This window comes from Ictalurus punctatus, chromosome 9 (genome assembly GCF_001660625.3).
Source record: "Ictalurus punctatus breed USDA103 chromosome 9, Coco_2.0, whole genome shotgun sequence".
NCBI lineage: Eukaryota > Metazoa > Chordata > Actinopteri > Siluriformes > Ictaluridae > Ictalurus > Ictalurus punctatus.
In genome coordinates, this window is record NC_030424.2 from 3,226,244 (window position 1) to 3,252,112 (window position 25,869).

Sequence of the window (25,869 nt, forward strand, 5' to 3'; positions counted from 1 at the left end):
AGTAATATACATGCTGAATTATTTATCAGGTCATTTGCGTGTTAAAAGGAGGAACCGCCCACCATTACGCCATATCACATACGATTGAGTATATATAAAAAAGCGCAATAGAAAGGAAGTAAAGTCCGTATGCGCATGTTGACTGGGAAAACTTGGTCTTTTCTTTTTATTATATCTTGGATTTATATACTACATATCCAGCGACTCAGACGAGCGCACGCGCGCGCGCGCGCACACACACACACACACACACACAGGAGAATTTCTGACACTCTGAAAAAGGTAAGGCTCACTTTATCATGATAAACTCTAGTAATAATAATAATAATAATAATAATAATAATACTAATAATAATAATAGTAATAGTAATAATAGTAATATTTATATAAGTACAATGTGAATTTAACTCGTAGGATGAGTTCAGTTTCACGTTTAGTGATTACACTTGCCAGATATGTTAACAAACCAGTTTAAGTACACACTGCTTTGCTACATATAATTACATAATACACAAGTACATGTACTGTACATATAATGCATACTTAAGTAGAAGCAGGAAGTTAAAATTATGAATGATGAAATGAATAATAATTCCAGCTACTGAACTAAAATGTGTAAGAAAGTTCAGGTAATGTCTCTAAGTACGGAATCAAACTTCGTGTCGTGCTGTTATACAAAAACAATCAGAGTTACTGTTACCGCCCTGACATTGAATGTTTTCATGTAACAGCATGTACAGAAGTGTTTAATTTCTCTTACACCACAGGAATTGTCCAACTTTTACAATTGTTTTATTTATTAACGTATGACAACGCACCTTTTCTCTGTTTATTGTTACATTTAATGTCATGGAACATCCGCAATGCAAGTTTGATCCGGTTATCTGTTACATACTCTGTCTTGGAGTTGAAAAAACAACAACAAAAAACAATGTAGCTGGTCATGGTTTATTCCTCTAAAGCGTAAACTCGTCTGTCCCGAACTTAAAGTTACAGCTTCACCTCTGACTGTTACAAAACGCTGACACTGGAGACTCCTTCCATAAACGTTCCATAAATCCACAACTAGACACGTTTTTTTTTTAAACCTGTATATGTAGCACGTCTGTTGTACACGTCCCTGTGAATGAGCTGTTACTATAGAAACGATAACGCATTAATATAAACCTCATAGAAAACTCTGAATATAACAGTGCTGTGGTAAAACACAGAATAAGAAAGATGAGAGGTTTACAGGTTTTACAAAGAGCACCTTGTAAAGGTCTTCAGTGGCATTCCTTTTGGAGACGTGCTTATATTTAATGCATATTTATATATTTCAGAGTCATATTAAATGTGCAAACTGGGAGACGTGATTTCTTACTGAAAGGATTGAGAAAGGTGAAGTAGGAAGGAAATGGCAGAAGGAAGAAAAGAGAGACGGCACAGCGTAGAAAGACCATTTAACTGTAAGTTGTACAACTCAACATTAACATACACAACACGGACAAGTTGTCTTATTTATAGCTTTATAAACTAATCGTTAATGGTTAAGCATTAAAAACGAATAATTGTCACCATTCAGTCATGTTTCCTGCTTTGTAAACAAAAGGCATTTTGTCCATAAACATAGATGCTTACACTTCTTTGTGGCTGAAATCTGACTGATTTGTTGGAAAGGTTGCCAGGTACCAGGCTGAAAGTCGCTAAACTCTTCAGTACGACCGATGATATTATGTGATGCTAATAGCTAATCTCACGAACTACAATTCTAATCTACATATGATTGGCCAGGTCCTGTATGTGTATTTAATTCTACCATTAGACGTACCTTTGGACAGATGATCGGTCTAGAAATGCACACTCAGGCAAAACCTACATCGATGCAGAGTCAGTGCATGTCTTACCATGAATGGTAAAAGTGACTTTCATCGTTCTATCATGTAATTGAGGCTTTAAAAAAAAATCTCCCAACCAATCAGGTCGCAAGCTGGGATGTTAAAATTTTTGGGACGTTCACCAGTACGTGATGTGACATCCAACTTTAACTGCATGGAGTCTAGTCGCACAAGCAGCTCAAATTCTTTCGATTTTCTGCCTCCAAAGGTACAGAGAAGGCAAACAACCTCCTCATTACCTGAATGACACCAACCTTTATTTCATCTAAGAGCAAGCGGGGCTAGTTAATTAGTCCATACTAGCTAGGACTGGTAAGAGCAATGTTTAACAGTGTAAAAAAAACACTCCAGCCAGCAATTTCCTGTAATAAAAAGATGGGAAAAGCAGTAAACTAAAACTTTTTAAAAATAAATCTCATTAAATATTGGTCTTCTTTTTCTTTTAAAGTCTGTGAAACTGTCAAACATGACTCGAGCGTCCTCCTGACTGAAGAGCAGTTACAGTGTTCTATCTGCCTGGAAGTGTTCACTGATCCCGTCACCACTCCATGTGGACACAACTTCTGTAAGAGCTGCCTCACACAAAGCTGGGATACGAGTCAACACTGCTGCTGTCCGTTATGTAAAGAGAAATTCACCAAGAGACCTGAGCTCAAGATTAATACAACACTGAGAGAGGTTGCATATCACTTCAAGAATAAAACTGGTCTCAACAAATCTCAGGTTCTTTGTGACTTCTGCACTGGTGTGAAGGAGAAGGCCTTGAAATCCTGTCTGGATTGTGGTGTGACTCTCTGTTCATCTCATTTAGAGCCTCATAATAATGTTCCAAAAATAAGAAACACAAACTAATAAATGCAGTGGGGAACCTGGAGAAATACATTTGCCAGGAGCATGAGAAACCTCTGGAGATGTTCTGTAGAGACGATCAGAAGTGTGTGTGTCGGCTCTGTACTGTGACAGACCACAAGAATCACAACGTTATTCCAATAGAGGAGGAGAGTGGACAGAGGAAGGTGAGACACCAACATCAGTGTTAAATATTCTTATGAAGAATGTAAATGAATTCAAATTTAGAAGATAAACGGTTGTGTGTTTTTGATTTCTGTACACAGAGTCAGCTGGGGAAAACACAGACGGAGCTGCAGCAGATGATCCAGGAGCGACTGAAGAAGATCCAGGAGATTAATCACTCAGTAGAGCTCAGCAAAGTGGGTCAAACATGATGTAGTTCATATCTGCTGCATTTTGTACTTTGTTTAGTTTTGTAGAATGTAAGGAAGTGCACATCTTCACTGTTAGTTGATGAAAGTGAGATGTTCTTCCTTCTTTAGAGAAACACAGAGAAGGAGAAATCAGACAGTATTGAAGTCTTCACAGCTCTGATTCGCTCCATTGAGAGGAGTCAGGCTGAGCTGCTGGAGGTGATGGAGGAGAAGCAGAAAGCAGCAGAGAAGCAGGCTGAAGGACTCATTAAAGAGCTGGAACAGGAAATCGATGAGCTAAAGAGGAGAGACACTGAGCTGGAGCAGCTCTCACACACTGACGATCATCTCCACCTCCTACAGGTCAGTGTTCCTCTCTCAATCACTCAACTACAATGCAGAACATCACAGAACATCAGCTGAGGGATTTCTCCTCTCTCCTGTTCTACTGTAGATTTATCCGTCACTGTGCATCGCTCTACACACCAAGAACTGGACTGAGATCAGGATTAACACGGAACCGAGTGTGGAAGCTCTGAGGACGGCTCTGTCTCAGCTTCAGAAGACTCTGAATGAGAAACTCAGTGTAACTCTGAATGAGAAACTGAAGGAAACAGGTGAGAAAGTTTTAATATTGTTTTTAGATGATGTCTTTTGTTTGAGGCTGTATAAAAAGTTTACCTATAGTTTTATTGGTGATTGAGTAATAAAAATTGTTTTATGTGATTCCAAGTTTACAATAAAGCTACATATAATCTAATAAATATGATGATGTGTTGTATTTAGTCTCCACGGAACTGAAGAGGATTCAGCAACATGCAGGTACACTGTAGTTTCTGTTTTTAATATTACAAATGAGGATAAAACCCACAATGGGCCTTGATGTTATTGGAAAATAATCCATGACAGAGTGGTGTTGTCATGTCACAGCAAACCAATGACTACATTTCCCATCTTGCACTGCAGCCTACAAACATGGCCACCATGGATTGCAATTCCCAGAACACTCGCTTTCATTCTAATCACGCACACCTGCATCCAATCTCACACACACATAAAAGAGACTCATTGAACACTAAGTCTTTGTGAAGTATTACGTGAGTTTTCTGTGTACCAAGCCGTTGTTTATTGTGTTTTGTTTCATAGTTTTGATCCTATTCTCCTCCTCGTCTCTTGATTCTGGCCTTGCCTAGTTTATGCTCGTTTGCTGATCACCTGACCTATTACCTGTTTATGACCACGCTATTGTCTCATGATTTGGATTTGTCTGCCTGCCTCTCTTTAATAAACCTCTTCTCTGCGTTAGCATCCATCCAAACCTCCCATACATTCAGTTACGTGACAGGTGTGATGTGACCCAACATGAAGAGGATTGCTGATACCACCCAGCAGTGGATTATTTTTCTATAACAGCATGTCCCGTAGTGTTTTATTCCTCTTATAAGCTCCTCTTATTTCCTCAACATTAAATGTAACTATAAACTGATAAAAAAAAGTATGATGTGTTGTTCTTTATATATAAATTAGAAATGGTAATCATTGGCAAATTACTGTGGTGTATGTGGAACAAAACACTTCAAAATGTGCAGGTATAATCATTTAAATAATTATTGTGATATGCTGGACTTTTAACATTATCATTAATTATCATTATTTACCTGCATATCACATTCTGTGTGTTTCTCTCAGTGGATGTGACTCTGGATCCTGATGCAGCTCATCCTCGTCTCATCCTGTCTGATGATGGAAAACAAGTGACGCATGGAGACACAAAGCAGAATCTCCCAGACACCCTGAAAAGATTCACTAATTATTTGATAATCCTGGGAAATCAGGGTTTCTCCTCAGGGAGGTTTTACTATGAGGTGCAGGTCAGTGGGAAGACTGAGTGGAGTTTAGGAGTAGCCAGAGAGTCTGTTAACAGGAAGGGGAAAATTGAGACATTTAAACCTCAGGATGGATTCTGGACCGTGGTTCTGAGGAAGGGGAATGAGTATACTGCTCGTGATGATCCCTGTATCTCCCTCTCCCTGAGAGAGAAACCCCAGAAGGTGGGCGTGTTTGTGGATTATGAAGAGGGTCTGGTCTCCTTTTATGACATTGAGGCCAGGTCTCATATCTACTCTTTCACTGGTCAGTCTTTCACTGAGAAACTCTATCCATACTTCAGTCCTTGTCATACCGATGGAGGTAAAAACTCAGCACCACTGATCATCTCTCGTGTGTTAAATACTGAATAAATTTCTCACATTTTCAGTTCACTAATGCATAAAGTGCAACAAGCAACACTAATGAATAAGCTAAAAATAGAATAGGATATTTGGTTTTTCATACATCTACCGCTTACTCCTTTTCAGGGTCAGGGGGAACCTGGAGCCTATCCCAGGAAGCATTGGGCACAAGGCGGGGTATATTTGGTTTTATAAATTATAATTATTTTATGTTTAACATTTTGTTTTTGTATTTCAGTTATTGTATTTTACAGTAAGAATGTTTGTGATGTACAACATGTGCACTAAAATAGAGGTGTGTATCAGGGCTAAGATCCATAGGGACCCAACAAAAAATTTTGCAAGACTGGGTAGTCATATATGAAGCTTTCAGGTTCCTCGTTTCACATTCAAACCAACTAATTTTACTGATAATAAAAGCAGAAGTGGATGGGATTGGTTAGAATTCCATCAAGAATGGGGGGTTTGATCAGAATTCCTTTGAGAGAAAGCAAGATTTGTCAGAATTCCTTCTGGAAGTGGAAAGGATTGGTCATAATGCCTTCTGAAGCAGGTGGAATTGGTCATTATACCTTCAGAAGCAGGTGGGATTGGTCATAATTCTGTCACAAGTGGAGGGATTTGACAGAATTCCTTTGAGAGCAAGTGAATTTGGTCGGAATTCCCTCAGAAGCAGATGAGGTTGTCGGAATTCCTCTGAGAGCACGCAGGATTCATCAGAATTCATTCAGGAGTGGGCAGGATCAGTCCAAATTCCCTCGGGAGCAGGTGGGATTGGTCAAAATTCTTTTGAGAACGAGCGAGATTGGTCAGAAGTCTTTCAGGAGTGGGCGGGGTTGGTTAGAATCTTTTCGGGAGCTGGTGATATTGGTCAGAATTCCTTCAGAAGCATGTGGGATTGGTCAGAATTCTTTCACAATTTTTTTTGTGAGAAAACATTTTTTTTTGTGTATTTCTGTGAGAGAGGGCAGGAATAGTCAGAATTCCTTCAGGAGCAGATGGAAATGTTTTGGGAGCAAATAGGATTGGTCATTATTGGATTCCGTCAGGAGAGGGCAGTAGTGGGAGTTAAAAAAAAAAAAACAGTCTATTGCACACTTCTCTAAATTTCCACCTAAATAAATACATACATTGAAAAAAATCTAATGTGTTGGAGTTTGTTTAGATTAAATCTCTATAATAATATAACTTGTGCATGAGTTTTGTGATTTAGCGTTACTGTTTATCATTTGCTCATGAAATGGAGATCAACCACAATGTAAACTAAAATATAACCTCAGTTATGCTTTTGAAAAACTTATTGGGCAGAAATGATGAGCTAAAAAGTCATTTTCTATGACAAAGTTTATTCCAGATTATTACCCTCCTGACTGCCTCAGATTTCATCAATACTCAACTAGCAGGATCCCCAAACTGAAGAGCACCAGAGGGATATTTTTTTTTATACCCAGGCAGCACTCTATGCAAATTGCTTTTGACTAATATATCCTCATGTTTCCCAGTGTACAGAACCACATCTTCCTCTGATGCTGTTTACTCAATTTGGTGTAATAAAACCACATCCTGCCAGAAATTCTGAACTATAAAACAAGATTAAATGAAGTACACACCTTTACTGTTCTTCTCAGATCCACTGGATATACTGTAGGGCTACAACTAATGATTATTTTCATAATCCATTAGTTGGCCGATTATTTTTTTCGATTAATTGGTTGGTGGTGGGGTGGGGTGGGGTGTTCAGGTTAGTAAATAACTAATGTGTTCCATTTGAGATAATATTACCTTTCTAAAATTCATACACTAGACCAGTGGTTCTCAACCTTTTGTGAGCTCTGGACCCCTCGCAGTCATTTCTATATATATGCTTTATTTTATTAATATTTAACACCAATAATACTAACATTAAAATTGAATCAAAAAATTTCAAGATTTTATTTTTTATATTTTATTGTTGGTGTGAAATTTAATTTGACTCTCTGAATTATCCTTTATTTTATCCATCAATGCAACACTTGAACTTGTCTACCACTCAATTTTTTAAAATGATCATTTCATTTGTAAATAATTTAAAAAAAAAAATCCATCAATGAATGAGTCAGCTCAGCTAATGTGATATTTGCAAATAACCAAATTGATTAATTTTAAAACATCTCATTTGAATATGTTTTGATACATTTAACAAAATATTATATATAATACATATATTATTTAAACATTTTATAAACTTTCCTAAGGACCCCCTGCAATTACACCACTGACCAAGGGGTCTGCGGACCCTAGAGTAGTGCATAGTGTAAGTGCATAGTTTAAATGTATAGTACGTCATTTGGGACACAACTTAAGTATTTACTCTCCGATGCATGTTTTCGGAACAGAGGTAATGTAATGAGTAAATGTGCCGCACACAGACCAACTAATCGATAATGAGGTTTATTGACAACAGTTTTCTAATCAATTATTATTGATTTTATCAATTATTTGTTGCAGCTCTAATCCGCAGTAATTACATCCAGCATTTGTTTTTCAAAGAAGTCTTTTTGGTTGATGTGAGCTTTACTGATCTAGTTTCACTCTCACTCATGCTTTGTGATGTCACTACTCGCTCAGAGAAAGGCGGTTCCACATATTAACACAGAAAAGCTCTAGTTGATCAATTTAGTAAATCTGTATGAACTAATGACTATTATTAATGAAACTCTTGCTATTTTAACCAGGTGTATACAAACTGAACAATAATAAAATTGAAAGTAAAGAATACAAGCCTTGAAATATACATTCTGTCTACAATCATTGTTGGTTGGTTAACTTTTATACCTCACAGAATGCCTTTTAAGGAAATGGGGGCGGGGCTTTGTAGTACTAAGCAGCTCTTGGTGTCTCCAAGTAAAACTTCTGCTTTTGTACTTTTGATTCAGCAGGACACACACACACACACACACACACACACACACACACACACACACACACTGTATGTGTGTACCATTCAAGGGGTTAAACACTGTTGCTACACAAGTTGGATATATGGACACTGAGCACATGCTAGCTAATAAGAGAGACTAATTATTTAACCAGCTGGAGTGTTAATTCCATTATATGGACTGAATAATGGCACAGCCCCAGAGAAAACAACAAAGATAAGAATTTACCTCAGATGTGTTAGTAAATTGCTAAATTTATATGTTACATCAACAGCAAACCCAGCTTCAATAGTTGAAAACACCAAGATCGTGTCACAATTCAAGTATTTGTAACTCTCTACAACATTTAGACTTGGACGAGTGAGTTGTTGATATTGTGATTATAATTATTTGACTTTGCATATGAAATGTTCTCATAAAAATGGAAACAAGTTCACTAAACACAAAACAAGTGCTGTATTTACACTGTGACACCAGGAACAGGGTTATATGGTGAAGAAAATAAATGATTTTAACTCGCTATCAACATTTATTTTATGACAATTTTAACAATTATTTGACAAAATGACCATACAGTGTAGCCGAGTTCATTTGTTTACTCAAGCCTACCCTGACTAGATTCTGTTCTACTACTTCGCAGTCATAATTATCTTTTTTCTCCCTCTCTCCTTTCGCCGAGCCCCACACGAATTTATGGAGATACTAGAGATCCAGATCCTTTCTGCCTCTGGATGGAGCTCAAATCTTCTTTAATTCCAGACTGCTGGGACTACGGCTGCTCTTAACGCCATACAGACTTCATATAAATCCATAATGAACTTTTTCACACTATCTGTTGTTACCCAGATGAGGATGGGTTCCCTTCTGAGTCGGGTTCCTCTCAAGGTTTCTTCCTCTTAAAACATCTTAGGGAGTTTTTCCTTGCCACCGTCGCCACTCAGTGGCTTGCTCAGTTGGGATAAATTCGCACCTTTAATATCTGTATACCGTGTTGATATTTCTGTAAAGCTGCTTTGAGACAATGTCTATTGTAAAAAGCGCTATACAAATAAAATTGAATTGAATTGAATTATAGACTAAACATATTTGACGGTATAAATATAAACTTTAATTTTTAACTCCATAGAACAGGGGTGTCCAATTTTATCCATAAAGGATTGGCATCGCTGCAGGTTTTCAGTCCAACTGAGGAGGAGCCACATCTGATTCCAGCTGTATCAATCGAATATCAGATGTGGTTCCTGATAGGTTGGAATGAAAACCTGCAGCCACACTGGTCCTGTACGGATTAGAATGGACACCCATGTAATATGATTACACGTAAAAACATTTTTTTACTCAGGTTTTACTCAGGTTTATCTGGATTCTTTTTAGGAGCTAGACTTTTATATAGCAGGCACTTTTTATCTAAAGTGGGACAGAAACTAATCCGAGCACTGAGCTTGGTCTTGCTAATCAGATACCATTTACACCATACATTCACGTACTAACAAAAAATATTATGTATTCTTCAGCTCATTTTATTCTTTCACCTCTCTGTGACCTTTCCCTTTTATGGAAACTGTATGTGATTTGCACTTTACTGAAAGTTCAGTTTGGCCTATGAAAAACATTTACACAACTTTACTTAAAAATTCACAAAGGAAACCCATTGTTTTTCATTCTGGCCATTTCATACATTACTGAATTGATGATGTGAGAATTTATTCAGTTTTTATCATATGAGATTTAACACATTACCTCCATCAGTTTCAAAAAGATCTGAAGTATGGGGCCCTAAATGAGGCCCATTGTCTTTTATTCTGGTAATTGTATATAATTGACTGAATTTATTCAGTCTTTGATACACGAGAGATGATCAGTGGTGCTGAGTTTTTACCTCCATCATTATTAGAAAGGCAGAAGTATGGATAGAGTTTCTCAGTGAAAGACTGACCAGTGAAAGAGTAGATATGAGACCTGGCGTCAACATCATAAAAGGAGACCAGACCCTCATCATAATCCACAAACACGCCCACCTTCTGGGGTTTCTCTCTCAGGGAGAGGGAGATACAGGGATCATCACAAGCAGTATACTCATTCCCCTTCCTCAGAATCACGGTCCAGAATCCATCCTGAGGTTTAAGTGCAATTTTCCCCTTCCTGTTAACAGACTCTTTGACCACTCCTAAATCCCACTTAGTCTTCCTGCTGACCTGCACCTCATAGTAAAACCTCCCTAAGGAGAAACCCTGATTTCCCAGGACCATTGGATAATAAGTGAATCTTTTCGGGGTGTCTGGGAGATTCTGCTTTGTGTCTCCATACGTCACTTGTTTTCCATCATCAGACAGGATGAGACGAGGAGAAGCTGTATCAGGATCCAGAATCACATCCACTGAGAGAAACACACAGTATGTGATGAGTATGCAGATAAATAATAATAATTAATAATCTAGTATATCACAATAATTATCATTTTATAAGCAGATCTGTGGAATATTTATATATATGTATTGGGCATAAAAAATGGAAATGTGTGCTTGGGTAAAGACTTTTACATTTCATAAGTACGTGATAGATTTATCAGCTAAAGAAATGCAGTAACAAACTTCCCAACATAGAAAATTATATAGAGTATTATGCTTAGTGCATTAGTGCATGGAGGTAATAGGAAGGTGTACTAAAGATACTAATTAAATAATGGGGAGAACTTTAAAATATATATTTTTAAATAATATATATGTGATATTAGGAAACAGAAACTGCAGTGTACCTGCATACTGCTGAATCCTCTTCAGTTCTGTGGGGACTAATTACAACACAACAGGACATTTATTATATTAAATATGCTTTCAATGTAAACTTGGAATTAGAAAGCTACAACAAAGCTCTAAAAATCATTAACACAAATTTACTTTCATTCATCGATCAATAAACCAAGAAACTAATCAATAACTTTTCATACTGTCTCTAACAAAATAATTCCCTTGTTACAGACTTCTCAGTTTCTCACCTTTTTCCTTCAGTTTCTCATTCAGAGTCTTCTGAAGCTGAGACAGAGTCGTCCTCAGAGCTTCCACACTCGGTTCAGTTTTAATCCTGATCTCAGTCCAGTTCTTGGTGTGTGGAGCGATGCACAGTGACGGATAAATCTACAGTAGAACGGGAGAGAGGAGAAATCCCTCAGCTGATGTTCTGTGATCTTCTGCATTGTGGTTGAGTGATTGAGAGAGGAACACTGACCTGTAGGAGGTGGAGATGATCGTCAGTGTGTGAGAGCTGCTCCAGCTCAGTGTCTCTCCTCTTTAGCTCATCGATTTCCTGTTCCAGCTCTTTAATGAGTCCTTCAGCCTGCTTCTCTGCTGCTTTCTGCTTCTCCTCCATCACCTCCAGCAGCTCAGCCTGACTCCTCTCAATGGAGCGAATCAGAGCGGTGAAGACTTCAATACTGTCTGATTTCTCCTTCTCTGTGTTTCTCTAAAGAAGGAAGAACATCTCACTTTCATCAACTAACAGTGAAGATGTGCACTTCCTTACATTCTACAAAACTAAACAAAGTACAAAATGCAGCAGATATGAACTACATCATGTTTGACCCACTTTGCTGAGCTCTACTGAGTGATTAATCTCCTGGATCTTCTTCAGTCGCTCCTGGATCATCTGCTGCAGCTCCGTCTGTGTTTTCCCCAGCTGACTCTGTGTACAGAAATCAAAAACACACAACCGTTTATCTTCTAAATTTGAATTCATTTGCATTCTTCATAAGAATATTTAACACTGATGTTGGTGTCTCACCTTCCTCTGTCCACTCTCCTCCTCTAATGGAATAACGTTGTGATTCTTGTGGTCTGTCACAGTACAGAACCGACACACACACATCTGATCATCTCTACAGAACATCTCCAGAGGTTTCTCATGCTCCTGGCAAATGTATTTCTCCAGGTTCCCCACTGCATTTAATACTTTGTGTTTCTTATATTTTTGAACATTATTATGAAGATCTAAATGAGATGAACAGAGAGTCACACCACAATCCAGACAGGATTTCAAGGCCTCCTGCTTCACACCAGTGCAGAAGTCACAAAGAATCTGAGACTTATCTGAGACTGTTTTCTTCTTGAAGTGATCTGCAACCTCTCTCAGTGTTATATTAATCTTGATTTCTGGTCTCTTGGTGAATTTCTCTTCGCAATATGGACAATAATAATGTTGACGCGTATCCCAGCTTTGTGTGAGGCAGCTGTTGCAGAAGCTGTGTCCACATGGAGTGGTGACGGGGTCAGTGAACACTTCCATACAGATAGAACACTGTAACTGCTCTTCAGTCAGGAGGCTGCTGGATTCACCTGCAACTGGTGGATAGATTAAGAGAAATAATTGTAAAAATTATACTATAAAATATGTTTTAAAAATAACAACCCCAAAACAAGAAAGTATTCATTTAGATAATTTTATAAAAGAAATATTGAGTAACCTTTTTCCTCCTAGTCACACATCATTCACACAAAGTGTTGGAGCTCAAATGTGTTTTATAGGTTAAGGAAAATTTGATCCTGATCATATTTGTTTGACAAAAGTCTCTTCTACAAAATATGAGGTGTGTATTAGAAGTGTGCATCAGGACTGGGATCCTGTGGGGTCCAACACAAAGTCATGGGAGCAGGCAGATTTTACATTTCTGCAGGTGGAAGCAGGAGGTCAGATATGAACCTTGTAAGAATGACCATGTCTTTAACATAGAAACGCACTGGACATGGTGGGTTCTTGTGCAGAGCTGCGTGACTCATTTACCATGTTCATTCATTCATCTTCACTATCTAGTATCTTTATCCTGGTCAGAGTCCCTATGGTTTAAATTACTATTTATTTATATTGTGAGAAATAGAACGAACTTCAAGTTCATTAGGAAATATCATGGGCATGTACAAAGATAAATAACTACAAGAGAGGTTAGGTTTGGCCAAACGGAGCAGGAAGGATTCCTTCAGGAACAGGCAGGAGTGGGATTATTAAAAGATACATCTCTAGTACAAGACACCATCCCATCAGAGTACAGTGGTTTCTTCTTAACCATGTTTCTGAAAACCATTTAATTTAATAATCAGAAATCTGCTTTAACTACCTTGAAGTGAATTGAAGTCTTTAAGGTTTATCTGGGATTCACATTAGGTTTTCTGAAGTCATCACTGATTTAGAAACTGATATATAGTTAAATTCACATCTGTTCAAGTATAAACTGTGTAACTTACATTCAGTAGCTGTATGCATGCTGTTCTTTCTGCGTTGTCTTAGTTGTGATGATAAAGATTCAGCCATGTCCTCTTTCCTTCTCCTTTTTAACCCTTCCAGAAACAAATCAATATTCAGTTCACACACTGACACACATTATATGGTTAAAAAAATAAATCACAGCCATTTACTGAGCATTCTCACAGCTCTCAGTCAGTAACTGTAGTTTATCGTTTCTTACTTCCTGGTGTTAGTGGGAATGTTTGCACCTCACCCAGTAACATTCTTGTAACAGACACAGGAACAGTTTTAAATGTTTCATTAATCTTAACTATCAAGTTTATTTATTGAGCATGAAATTTAATTTCTCACTTTTTCCCACTTGGTACAGAAATACGTCTTTATCTGACACCGCTACTCAGTTCGGTTTAATAAACCAATAAACCAAAATCCTGGCCCAAATTCTGAATTATTAATAAAAATATTAAATAAATACATACCTTTATTCTTCTCTTTGTCAAAACTCATCTTGTTTATTCTCTTCTCAGATCCACTCGATCCGGAGTAATTAAATTCAGCATTTGTTTTAAAAAGACATCTTCCTGGTCTATGTGAGCTTTCAGACGGGTCTGGTTTCACTTTCAGTTATACACTAGTAGGCGGAGACTCATTTTAACACCTGAGAACCCCAGGTACATGACTAACCTGCGTCATGTTGGCCCCCACCCAACGCAAAACGTCGGCAAAGTAGTCTCACTTGTTTGTGTTCCGTTTGTGCCGATAAAAGCTTTGTTTGTGCTGCTTCCGTTTTTAAAATATTAGACATTGAATTATGGTGTATACACACACACACACACACACACACACACACACACACACACACACGGCCTATGTATGTATAAACACAGAGCTACAGCAAACAGATTATGGTGCGTGTATTTATTTATGACAATGTTAATATTACTACTGTTATTCACGTAACAACATGTACAGTAACAAGTAAAAACACTCACCTTGGAGTTCGTGTTACATTTCACACATCGGGCGTAGGTTTGGTCTCAATATTGGTAGGGACACCCACCCCGGAAAAAAAAGGACTGTTTAATGTTGACAACCAACTGGTTTATTAAAATGTAACATCTATATTTACATTAAGATCTGTATTTACATTTAAATACAAATTAAACAAAGTAACAGATCAAAGACTAAAAGAAAGTAAACTATGAAATTACTTGTTAATGGAAAAGAGAAAAAAAACAACAAAAAAAAAGATTTTCATCCAACATCAACAATCTTCATGATAGTCCTTGGTGTCTATTTAAACAATCCAAACAGATGCCTATGTCGGTCATTGACACATACAAACTGTTGGAAAATATCTTTAAGATATACTTGGTCAAGGGCCTCTTGATGTACATGGCATAAAGCTTTGTGGCGGCTAAAGCTACCTGTGTCATTCTTCCAATTATTGAAACCCTTTGTACATAAGGCAGGGTCATTCTTTTTTCCAAAGTGGTCTTTTTTATGGTGTATGATTTCACACACTCAAAACAAAGAACCTTTTCAGTGTTGGGCTGTAGTGAAGCCATGAATACTGACTGTACCAGTTCGCCTGAAACCGTCAAATCTTGATTGGAAGTTGCTGTACTTTGTATGGCTTATTCCCCATGTCCATGACACTGCTACACTGACATGCTTCAGGATCATCCTCACTCACACTGACTGTCTCCCAAAGAGAAAACTAAACTTAACCTGGTCTGTAACAACATTTGCAAATTATTCGTTTGCATTATGTGTTAAAATAACTTGCAACTAAGTTAACATTAAAATAGGGAGACTATGGTACTTACAATAAATGTAAATTGGTCATTTACAATTAATCCGTAATAGCATATAAAGAGTTCATTTGCAAAAACAGATATCCACCATTTTAATTCATTTTCATAAATCAATTTTAGTCTAGAAATCCCATGAAAATGTCAGCATTTAATGAATGAGTTTGTATGCAGGAAACACAGCAGCAGGCTGAAGTAGAGCAGGATGAAACAGCTGTGTCTTCAGGGTTTCAGGTGAGGTCCTAATTATGAAATATATTTTAAAACTGTAGGGAGGCATCAGCATTAAAGTCAGTCTTTAGGATGTTCAACAAATACACAGTATAACCTTTGAAAGTCAACATATTGGTCATGAGTTTGTTTTGAAAAAAAATCTTACATCAAAACAACATAAGATCCTATTCATTGAATATTAACATTTCCCTAAAAAATAAATGGGATCCAAAGTTTAACTATATGTTCATATCTTCATCAATGCATTTTGGATATGTAAAAATCATGTTTTTTTTTTATTGCGCATTCCAGGTAATATCAATCAAACTGCAGTTGGTTTGTTGTAATTAAGTGAAAATAAATGTAATCAAAACAACCCAATTGCAGCTTGATTTGTATTACCTGGAATGCACAATTTAAAAAACGATTTATGAAAATGAATTAAAATGGTGGATATCTGTTTTTGCAAATGAACTCCTCATATGATATTATGGATTAATTGGAAATGACCAATGTACATGTATTGTAAGGACCATATATTGTAAGTACACCAAGGACTATCATGAAGAATGTCTCTTAATGTAAAGATCTTAATGTAAATATAGATGTTATATTTTAATAAACCAGTTGGTTGTCAACATTAAACAGTCTTTTTTTCCGGGGTGGGTGGGTGTCCCTACCAATATTGAGACCAAACCTATGCCCTTGGTTTGAGTGTAATCTCCCCCTTCTTGTTAACAGACTCTCTGACCACTCCTAAATCCCACTTATTCTTCCCGCTGACCTGCACCTCATAGTAAAATCTCCCTGAGGAGAAACCCTGATTTCCCAGGATTGTTGCATAAAAAGTGAATCTTTTTGGGGTGTTGGTGAAATTATGCTTTTTCCTTCCACAAGTCATTTGTTTTCCATCATCAGACAGGATGAGACAAGGATGAGCTGTATCAGGATCCATCTTTCAGACCGGTCTGATTTCTGTCAGGTCAACTCCACAGAGAACTCCGTTTCCCAGAGCACAACGCAGCCTACTAATATGGACTACACACCTCTAGACTACACATATCCACACTCACAGACTTTGTCATGTTTACAATCACCTGACTTCTAATCACACACCTGAACACAATCACTCCACACGGAATTTAAGGACTACAGTTTCACACTCACATTGTGAAGTAATCACTCAGTGTGCATGTACCTGACATTATGCATTGTCTTTATACATTGCTTATCTGGTTTTGATCTTTCCTCTCTTCCTGGTTTTTGCTATTGAGTTGTGCCCAGTTTATACGGTTTGCACGTCGTCTGATCTTTTGCCTGCTTGTGGATTACGACCTTGCTTCACGATTTGGATTTGTTTGATTGTGTGTTAGAAAATAAACTCGCAGTGCATTTGCATCTCCTTCTGCCTACTTTACTGTATATGACAGTTTCACTTATACTCCCACTGTGAAGTCACTTCTTGCTCAGTTCTTATTAATGTTGGAAGGCGGCTCCACATATTAACACACAAACGTTCTCATGTACCCACACTTTATTAAACCTGTATAAACTAAAGCTATTATTAATGAAACACTTGTTCTTTTTTCCAGTTGAATATTCTGATTGATGAAGTATAAAAACAAAGTCAAAAAGTGTTGGAGATGAAAAATACTAACGGAATGATGACTTCCTGTTTCACAGGGGTATAAATATGAGGTAACACATAGGCCAAATTCCCTTAGTCATTCATAACAATGGGTAAGCTTTGATGTGCGACAAAACGTTGTTGAGCTTCACAAAATGGGAAGTGGCTAGAAGAAAATAGCACAAGCATTGAAAATGTACATTTCCACCATCAGGGCAATAATTAAGAAGTTCCAGTCAACTGGAAATGTTATGAATCAACCTGGAACTGGACGTGTGTCTATATCGTCTCAACACATTGTGTAGAGGACGGTTCGAGTGGCCAAAAAATCTCCAAGGATCACAGCTGGAGAATTGCAGAAGTTTGGTGCACACAGAGAGGTAGCCATATGGAAAAATTACCTCATGCTCACGGTTAAATATGGTGGTGGCTCTTTAATGTTTTGGGGCTGTTTTTCTGGAAGAGGACCTGGATACATTTTGTTATAGTATACATGGCATCATGGACTCTATCAAATATCAACAGATATTAAATGAAAACCTGACTGCCTCTGCCAGAAAGCTTCAAATGGGCCGTGGTTGGATCTTCCAGCAGGACAATGATCCACAACAAACATCAAAATCAACACAAAAATGGTTTACTGAACACAAAATCAAGCTCCTGCCATGACCATCCCAGTCCCCTGACCTGATACTCATAGAAAACCTGTGGGGTGAACTGAAGAGGAGAGTCCGTCAGCGTGTACCTTGAAATGTGAAGGATGTGGAGAGATTCTGTATGGACGAACGGTCTCAGATCCCTCGCCATGTATTCTCCAACCTCATCAGGGATTATAGGAGAAGACTCAGAGCTGTTATCTTGGCAAAGGGAGGTAGCACAAAGTATTGACTAAAAGGGTGCCAATAATTGTTGCACACATATTTCACAAAGATATTTTTTGGATTAACCTGCAATTGTTTAATATCCATGAGAGCAGAGTATTTTTGTGCATTTTGTTTAACAAAAGATCAAAAGGTTTAAACAATAAAACTATTTTTCACAGCCTTCTTTGCTCATATTTACCGAAAGTGCCAATATTAGTGGAGGGCACTGTATACAAATATATATATGCAAACACACACACACACACACACACACACACACATACACACACATACACACACACACACACACACACACACACACACACACACACACACACACACACACACACACACACAGAAGATTCTACTACTTAAGCCTACTTATTAAATTATTTCTCTACGAAAAAGGTTTTACACACGAGAGATGATCAGTGGTGCTGAGTTTTTACCTCCATCATTATTAGAAGGACAGAAGTATGGATAGAGTTTCTCAGTGAAAGACTGACCAGTGAAAGAGTAGATATGAGACCTGGCGTCAACATCATAAAAGGAGACCAGACCCTCATCATAATCCACAAACACACCCACCTTCTGGGGTTTCTCTCTCAGGGAGAGGGAGATACAGGGTTCATCACAAGCAGTATACTCATTCCCGTTCCTCAGAATCACGGTCCAGAATCCATCCTGAGGTTTAAGTGCAATTTTCCCCTTCCTGTTAACAGACTCTCTGACCACTCCTAAATCCCACTCAGTCTTCCTGCTGACCTGCACCTCATAGTAAAACCTCCCTGAGGAGAAACCCTGATTTCCCAGGATTATTGCATGATAAGTGAATCTTTTTGGGGTGTCTGGGAGATTCTGCTTTGTGTCTCCATGCGTCACTTGTTTTCCATCATCAGACAGGATGAGACGAGGAGAAGCTGTATCAGGATCCAGAGTCACATCCACTGAGAGAAACACACAGTATGTGATGAGAATGCAGATAAATAATAATAACTAATAATCTAGTGCATCACAATACTTATCATTTTATAAGCAGATTTGTGGAATATTAAAATATATGTATTGGGCATAAATAATGGAAATGTGTGCTTGGGTAAAGACTTTTACATTTCATAAGTACGTGGTAGATTTATCAGCTAAAGAAGTGCAGTAACAGACTTCCCAACATAGAAAATTATATAGAGTATTATGTTTAGTGCATTAGTGCATGGAGTTAATAGGAAGATGTACTAAAGATACTAATTAAATAATGGGGGAAACTTTAAAATATATATTTTTAAATAATATATATAATACATAGGAAACAGAAACTGCAGCGTACCTGCATACTGCTGAATCCTCTTCAGTTCTGTGGGGACTAATTACAACACAACAGGACATTTATTATATTAAATATGCTTTTAATGTAAACTTGGAATTAGAAAGCTACAACAAAGCTCTAAAAATCATTAACACAAATTTACTTTCATTCATCGATCAATAAACCAAGAAACTAATCAATAACTTTTCATACTGTCTCTAACAAAATAATTCCCTTGTTACAGACTTCTCAGTTTCTCACCTTTTTCCTTCAGTTTCTCATTCAGAGTTACACTGAGTTTCTCATTCAGAGTCTTCTGAAGCTGAGACAGAGTCGTCCTCAGAGTTTCCACACTCGGTTCAGTTTTAATCCTGATCTCAGTCCAGTTCTTGGTGTGTGGAGCGATGCACAGTGACGGATAAATCTACAGTAGAACGGGAGAGAGGAGAAATCCCTCAGCTGATGTTCTGTGATCTTCTGCATTGTGGTTGAGTGATTGAGAGAGGAACACTGACCTGTAGGAGGTGGAGATGATCGTCAGTGTGTGAGAGCTGCTCCAGCTCAGTGTCTCTCCTCTTTAGCTCATCGATTTCCTGTTCCAGCTCTTTAATGAGTCCTTCAGCCTGCTTCTCTGCTGCTTTCTGCTTCCTCTCCATCACCTCCAGCAGCTCAGCCTGACTCCTCTCAATGGAACGAATCAGAGCTGTGAAGACTTCAATACTGTCTGATTTCTCCTTCTCTGTGTTTCTCTAAAGAAGGAAGAACATCTCACTTTCATCAACTAACAATGAAGATGTGCACTTCCTTACATTCTACAAAACTAAACAAAGTACAAAATGCAGCAGATATGAACTACATCATGTTTGACCCACTTTGCTGAGCTCTACTGAGTGATTAATCTCCTGGATCTTCTTCAGTCGCTCCTGGATCATCTGCTGCAGCTCCGTCTGTGTTTTCCCCAGCTGACTCTGTGTACAGAAATCAAAAACACACAACCGTTTATCTTCTAAATTTGAATTCATTTGCATTCTTCATAAGAATATTTAACACTGATGTTGGTGTCTCACCTTCCTCTGTCCACTCTCCTCCTCTAATGGAATAACGTTGTGATTCTTGTGGTCTGTCACAGTACAGAACCGACACACACACTTCTGATCATCTCTACAGAACATCTCCAGAGGTTTCTCATGCTCCTGGCAAATGTATTTCTCCAGGTTCTCCACTGCATTTAATACTTTGTGTTTCTTATATTTTTGAACATTATTATGAAGATCTAAATGAGATGAACAGAGAGTCACACCACAATCCAGACAGGATTTCAAGGCCTCCTGCTTCACACCAGTGCAGAAGTCACAAAGAATCTGAGACTTATCTGAGACTGTTTTCTTCTTGAAGTGATCTGCGACCTCTCTCAGTGTTATATTAATCTTGATTTCTGGTCTCTTGGTGAATTTCTCTTCGCAATATGGACAATAATAATGTTGACGCGTATCCCAGCTTTGTGTGAGGCAGCTGTTGCAGAAGCTGTGTCCACATGGAGTGGTGACGGGGTCAGTGAACACTTCCATACAGATAGAACACTGTAACTGCTCTTCAGTCAGGAGGCTGCTGGATTCACCTGCAACTGGTGGACAGATTAAGAGAAATAATTGTAAAAATTATACTATAAAATATGTTTTAAAAATAACAACCCCAAAACAAGAAAGTATTCATTTAGATAATTTTATAAAAGAAATATTGAGTAACCTTTTTCCTCCTAGTCACACATCATTCACACAAAGTGTTGGAGCTCAAATGTGTTTTATAGGTTAAGGAAAATTTGATCCTGATCATATTTGTTTGACAAAAGTCTCTTCTACAAAATATGAGGTGTGTATTAGAAGTGTGCATCAGGACTGGGATCCTGTGGGGTCCAACACAAAGTCATGGGAGCAGGCAGATTTTACATTTCTGCAGGTGGAAGCAGGAGGTCAGATATGAACCTTGTAAGAATGACCATGTCTTTAACATAGAAACGCACTGGACATGGTGGGTTCTTGTGCAGAGCTGCGTGACTCATTTACCATGTTCATTCATTCATCTTCACTATCTAGTGTCTTTATCCTGGTCAGAGTCCCTATGGTTTAAATTACTATTTACTTATATTGTGAGAAATAGAACGAACTTCAAGTTCATTAGGAAATATCATGGGCATGTACAAAGATAAATAACTACAAGAGAGGTTAGGTTTGGCCAAATGGAGCAGGAAGGATTCCTTCAGGAGCAGGCAGGAGTGGGATTATTAAAAGATACATCTCTAGTACAAGACACCATCCCATCAGAGCACAGTGGTTTCTTCTTAACCATGTTTCTGAAAACCATTTAATTTAATAATCAGAAATCTGCTTTAACTAGCTTGAAGTGAATTGAAGTCTTTAAGGTTTATCTGGGATTCACATGAGGTTTTCTGAAGTCATCACTGATTTAGAAACTGATATATAGTTAAATTCACACCTATTCAAGTATAAACTGTGTAACTTACATTCAGTAGCTGTATGCATGCTGTTCTTTCTGCGTTGTCTTAGTTGTGAAGATAAAGATTCAGCCATGTCCTCTTTCCTTCTCCTTTTTAACCCTTCCAGAAACAAATCAATATTCAGTTCACAGACTGACACACATTATATGGTCAAAAAAAAAATCACACCCATTTACTGAGCATTCTTACAGCTCTCAGTCAGTAACTGTAGTTTATCGTTTCTTACTTCCTGGTGTTAGTAGGAATGTTTGCACCTCACTCAGTAACATTCTTGTAACAGACACAAGAACACTTTTAAATGTTTCATTAATCTTAACTATCAAGTTTATTTATTGAGCATGAAATTTAATTTCTCACTTTTTCCCACTTGGTACAGAAATACGTCTTTATCTGACACCGCTACTCAGTTCGGGTTAATAAACCAATAACCCAAAATCCTGGCCCAAATTCTGAACTATTAATAAAAATATTAAATAAATACATACCTTTATTCTTCTCTTTGTCAAAACTCATCTTGTTTATTCTCTTCTCAGATCCACTCGATCCGGAGTAATTAAATTCAGCATTTGTTTTAAAAAGACATCTTTCTGGTCTACGTGAGCTTTCAGACGGGTCTGGTTTCACTTTCAGTTATACACTAGTAGGCGGAGACTCATTTTAACACCTGAGAACCCCAGGTACATGACTAACCTGCGTCATGTTGGCCCCCACCCAACGCAAAACATCGGCAAAGTAGTCTCACTTGTTTGTGCTCCGTTTGTGCCGATAAAAGCTTTGTTTGTGCTGCTTCCTTTTTTTAAAAATATTAGACATTGAATTATGGTGTATACACACACACACACACACACACACACACACACACACACACACACGGCCTATGTATGTATAAACACAGAGCTACAGCAAACAGATTATGGTGCGTGTATTTATTTATGACAATGTTAATATTACTACTGTTATTCACATAACAACATGTACAGTAACAAGTAAAAACACTCACCTTGGAGTTCGTGTTACATTTCACACATCGGGCGTAGGTTTGGTCTCAATATTGGTAGGGACACCCACCCCGGAAAAAAAAGGACTGTTTAATGTTGAAAACCGACTGGTTTATTAAAATGTAACATCTATATTTACATTAAGATCTGTATTTACATTTAAATACAAATTAAACAAAGCAAGAGATCAAAGACTAAAAGAAAGTAAACCATGAAATTACTTGTTAATGGAAAAGAGAAAAAAAGAAAAAAAATGTTTTGCATCCAACATCAACAATCTTCATGATAGTCCTTGGTGTCTATTTAAACAATCCAAACAGATGCCTACGTCGGTCATTGACACATACAAACTGTTGGAAAATATCTTTAAAATATACTTGGTCAGGGCCTCTTGATGTCCATGGCATACAGCTTTGTGGCGGCTAAAGCTACCTGTGTCATTCTTCCAATTATTGAAACCCTTTTTGCATAAGGCAGGGTCATTCTTTTTCCAAAGTGGTCTTTTTTATGCTGTATGATTTGACACACTCAAAACAAAGAACCTTTTCAGTGTTGGACTGTAGTGAAGCCATGAATACTGACTGTACCAGTTCGCCTGAAACCGTCAAATCTTGATTGGAAGTTGCTGTAGTTCGTATGGCTTATTCCCCATGTCCATGACACTGCTACACTGACATGCTTCAGGATCATCCTCACTCACACTGACTGTCTCCCAAAGAGAAAACTAAACTTAACCTGGTCTGTAACAACATTTGCAAATTATTCTTTTGCATCCTGTGTTATAATAACTTGCAACTAAGTTAACATTAAAATAGGTAGACTATGGTACTTACAATAAATGTAAATTGGTCATTTACAATTAATCCATAATATCATATGAGGAGTTCATTTGCAAAAACAGATATCCACCATTTTAATTCATTTTCATAAATCATTTTTTAAATTGTGCATTCCAGGTAATACAAATCAAGCTGCAATTGGGTTGTTTTGATTACATTTATTTTCACTTAATTAAAACAAACCAACTGCAGTTTGATTGATATTACCTGGAATGCGCAATAAAAAAAACATGATTTTTACATATTCATAATGCATTGATGAAGATATAAACATATAGTTAAACTTTGGATCCCATTTATTTTTGAGGGAAATGTTAATATTCAATGAATAGGATCTTATGTTGTTTTTATGTAAGATTTTTTTTCAAAACAAACTCATGACCAATATGTTGACTTTCAAAGGTTATACTGTGTATTTGTTGAACATCCTAAAGACTGACTTTAATGCTGATGCCTCCCTACAGTTCTAAAATATATTTCATAATTAGGACCTCACCTGAAACCCTGAAGACACAGCTGTTTCATCCTGCTCTACTTCAGCCTGCTGCTGTGTTTCCTGCATACAAACTCCTATTACTTACGCTTTGGGTGGGGAAAAAGCTCCTGATGTCTTGTCGTTTTTTGGGTGGAATGATATCTACAAAGTACAAAACGTGTTGGCATGGGAAAAAATACTTTATGTATGCCGTGCCGTGCAGGCAATAGAGGAAAGGGATTAAAGTAATCAGAAAGACTAAATTTTCACCCATGCTTGAGGTATGAACTGACAGCCTTGATAACTTAGTTACCATTGTCAGCCAATCAGACCTCGCCTTCGGGTCTGTACTCTACACTGGCAGTTTGATATTTGCATGTAAGGTGAGCCTTCAGATAGCTCCTCCCTGTCAGCCAATCAAATGCGAACGAGTTCGCGCAAATATTGGTAGGGACAATTCTGCCCTCCCAAAATATAAAAGTCTAGCTCCTAAAAGGAATCCAGATAAACCTGAGTAAAAAAAACGTTTTAACGTGTAATCACAGGGTACAGAACTGTAGGGAGGCATCAGCATTAAAGTCAGTCTTTAGGATGTTCAGCAAATATACAGTATAACCTTTGAAAGTCAACATATTGGTCGAGTTTTTTTTTTATTAAACATAGGCCTATATGAAGAGTTCATTTGCAAAAACAGATATCTCCATTCTTATGAATATTTAAAAATTATGCTTTTTTTTATTGCACATTCCAGGTAATATCAATCAAACTGCAGTTGGTTTGTTTTAATTACGTGAAAATAAATGTAATCAAAACAACCCAATTGCAGCTTGATTTGTATTACCTGGAATGCACAATTTAAAAAACGATTCATGAAAATGAATTAAAATGGTGGATATGTTTTTGCAAATGAACTCCTCATATGCTATTATGGATTAATTGTAAATGACCAATGTACATGTATTGTAAGTGCCATATATTGTAAGTACACCAAGGACTATCATGAAGAATGTCTCTTAATGTAAAGATCTTAATGTAAATATAGATGTTATATTTTAATAAACCAGTTGGTTGTCAACATTAAACAGTCCTTTTTTTCCGGGATGGGTGGGTGTCCCTACCAATATTGAGACCAAACCTACGCCCTTGGTTTGAGTGTAATCTGCCCCTTCTCGTTAACAGACTCTCTGACCACTCCTAAATCCCACTGAGTCTTCCCGCTGACCTGCACCTCATAGTAAAATCTCCCTGAGGAGAAACCCTGATTTCCCAGGATTGTTGCATAAAAAGTGAATCTTTTTGGGGTGTTGGGGAAATTCTGCTTTTTCCTTCCACAAGTCATTTGTTTCCCATCATCAGACAGGATGAGACAAGGATGAGCTGTATCACTATCCATCTTTCAGACCGGTCTGATTTCTGTCAGGTCAACTCCACAGAGAACTCCATTTCCCAGAGCACAACACAGCCTACTAATATGGACTACACACCTCTAGACTACACATCTCCACACCCACGGACTTTGTCCTGTTTACAATCACCTGACTGTAAACCTGTATGAACTAAAGCTATTATTAATGAAACACTTGTTCTTTTATCCAGTTGAATATTCTGATTGATGAAGTATAAAAAACAAAGTCAAAAAGTGTTGGAGATGAAAAATACTAACGGAATGATGACTTCCTATTTCACAGGGGTATAAATATGAGGGAACACATAGGCCAAATTCCCTTAGTCATTCATAACAATGGGTAAGCTGTGATGT

The 25,869-nt window shown here is 37.6% G+C and overlaps 2 protein-coding genes and 1 pseudogene across 2 annotated transcripts; 1 reads left to right on the forward strand and 2 right to left on the reverse strand.

The window, feature by feature from the left end:
* Window positions 1-95: 95 nt before the first annotated feature.
* Window positions 96-6,937, forward strand: LOC108269827 (E3 ubiquitin-protein ligase TRIM39-like; annotated as a pseudogene).
* A 1,530-nt stretch (window positions 6,938-8,467) lies between these two features.
* LOC108269710 (E3 ubiquitin-protein ligase TRIM39) lies at window positions 8,468-14,093 on the reverse strand. Its single transcript, XM_053682896.1, has 8 exons — window positions 13,943-14,093; window positions 13,463-13,555; window positions 12,009-12,565; window positions 11,814-11,909; window positions 11,457-11,690; window positions 11,227-11,365; window positions 10,987-11,022; window positions 8,468-10,608 (listed from the first exon to the last, which is right to left on the reverse strand). The coding sequence occupies exons 1-8, from the start codon at window positions 13,968-13,970 to the stop codon at window positions 10,061-10,063; spliced, it is 1,731 nt and encodes a 576-aa protein (XP_053538871.1). The 5' UTR covers window positions 13,971-14,093; the 3' UTR covers window positions 8,468-10,060.
* A 234-nt stretch (window positions 14,094-14,327) lies between these two features.
* On the reverse strand, window positions 14,328-22,508 carry LOC128633601 (E3 ubiquitin-protein ligase TRIM39). Its single transcript, XM_053682894.1, has 8 exons — window positions 22,284-22,508; window positions 21,805-21,897; window positions 20,351-20,907; window positions 20,156-20,251; window positions 19,799-20,032; window positions 19,545-19,707; window positions 19,305-19,340; window positions 14,328-18,927 (listed from the first exon to the last, which is right to left on the reverse strand). The coding sequence occupies exons 1-8, from the start codon at window positions 22,309-22,311 to the stop codon at window positions 18,392-18,394; spliced, it is 1,743 nt and encodes a 580-aa protein (XP_053538869.1). The 5' UTR covers window positions 22,312-22,508; the 3' UTR covers window positions 14,328-18,391.
* Window positions 22,509-25,869: the final 3,361 nt, after the last annotated feature.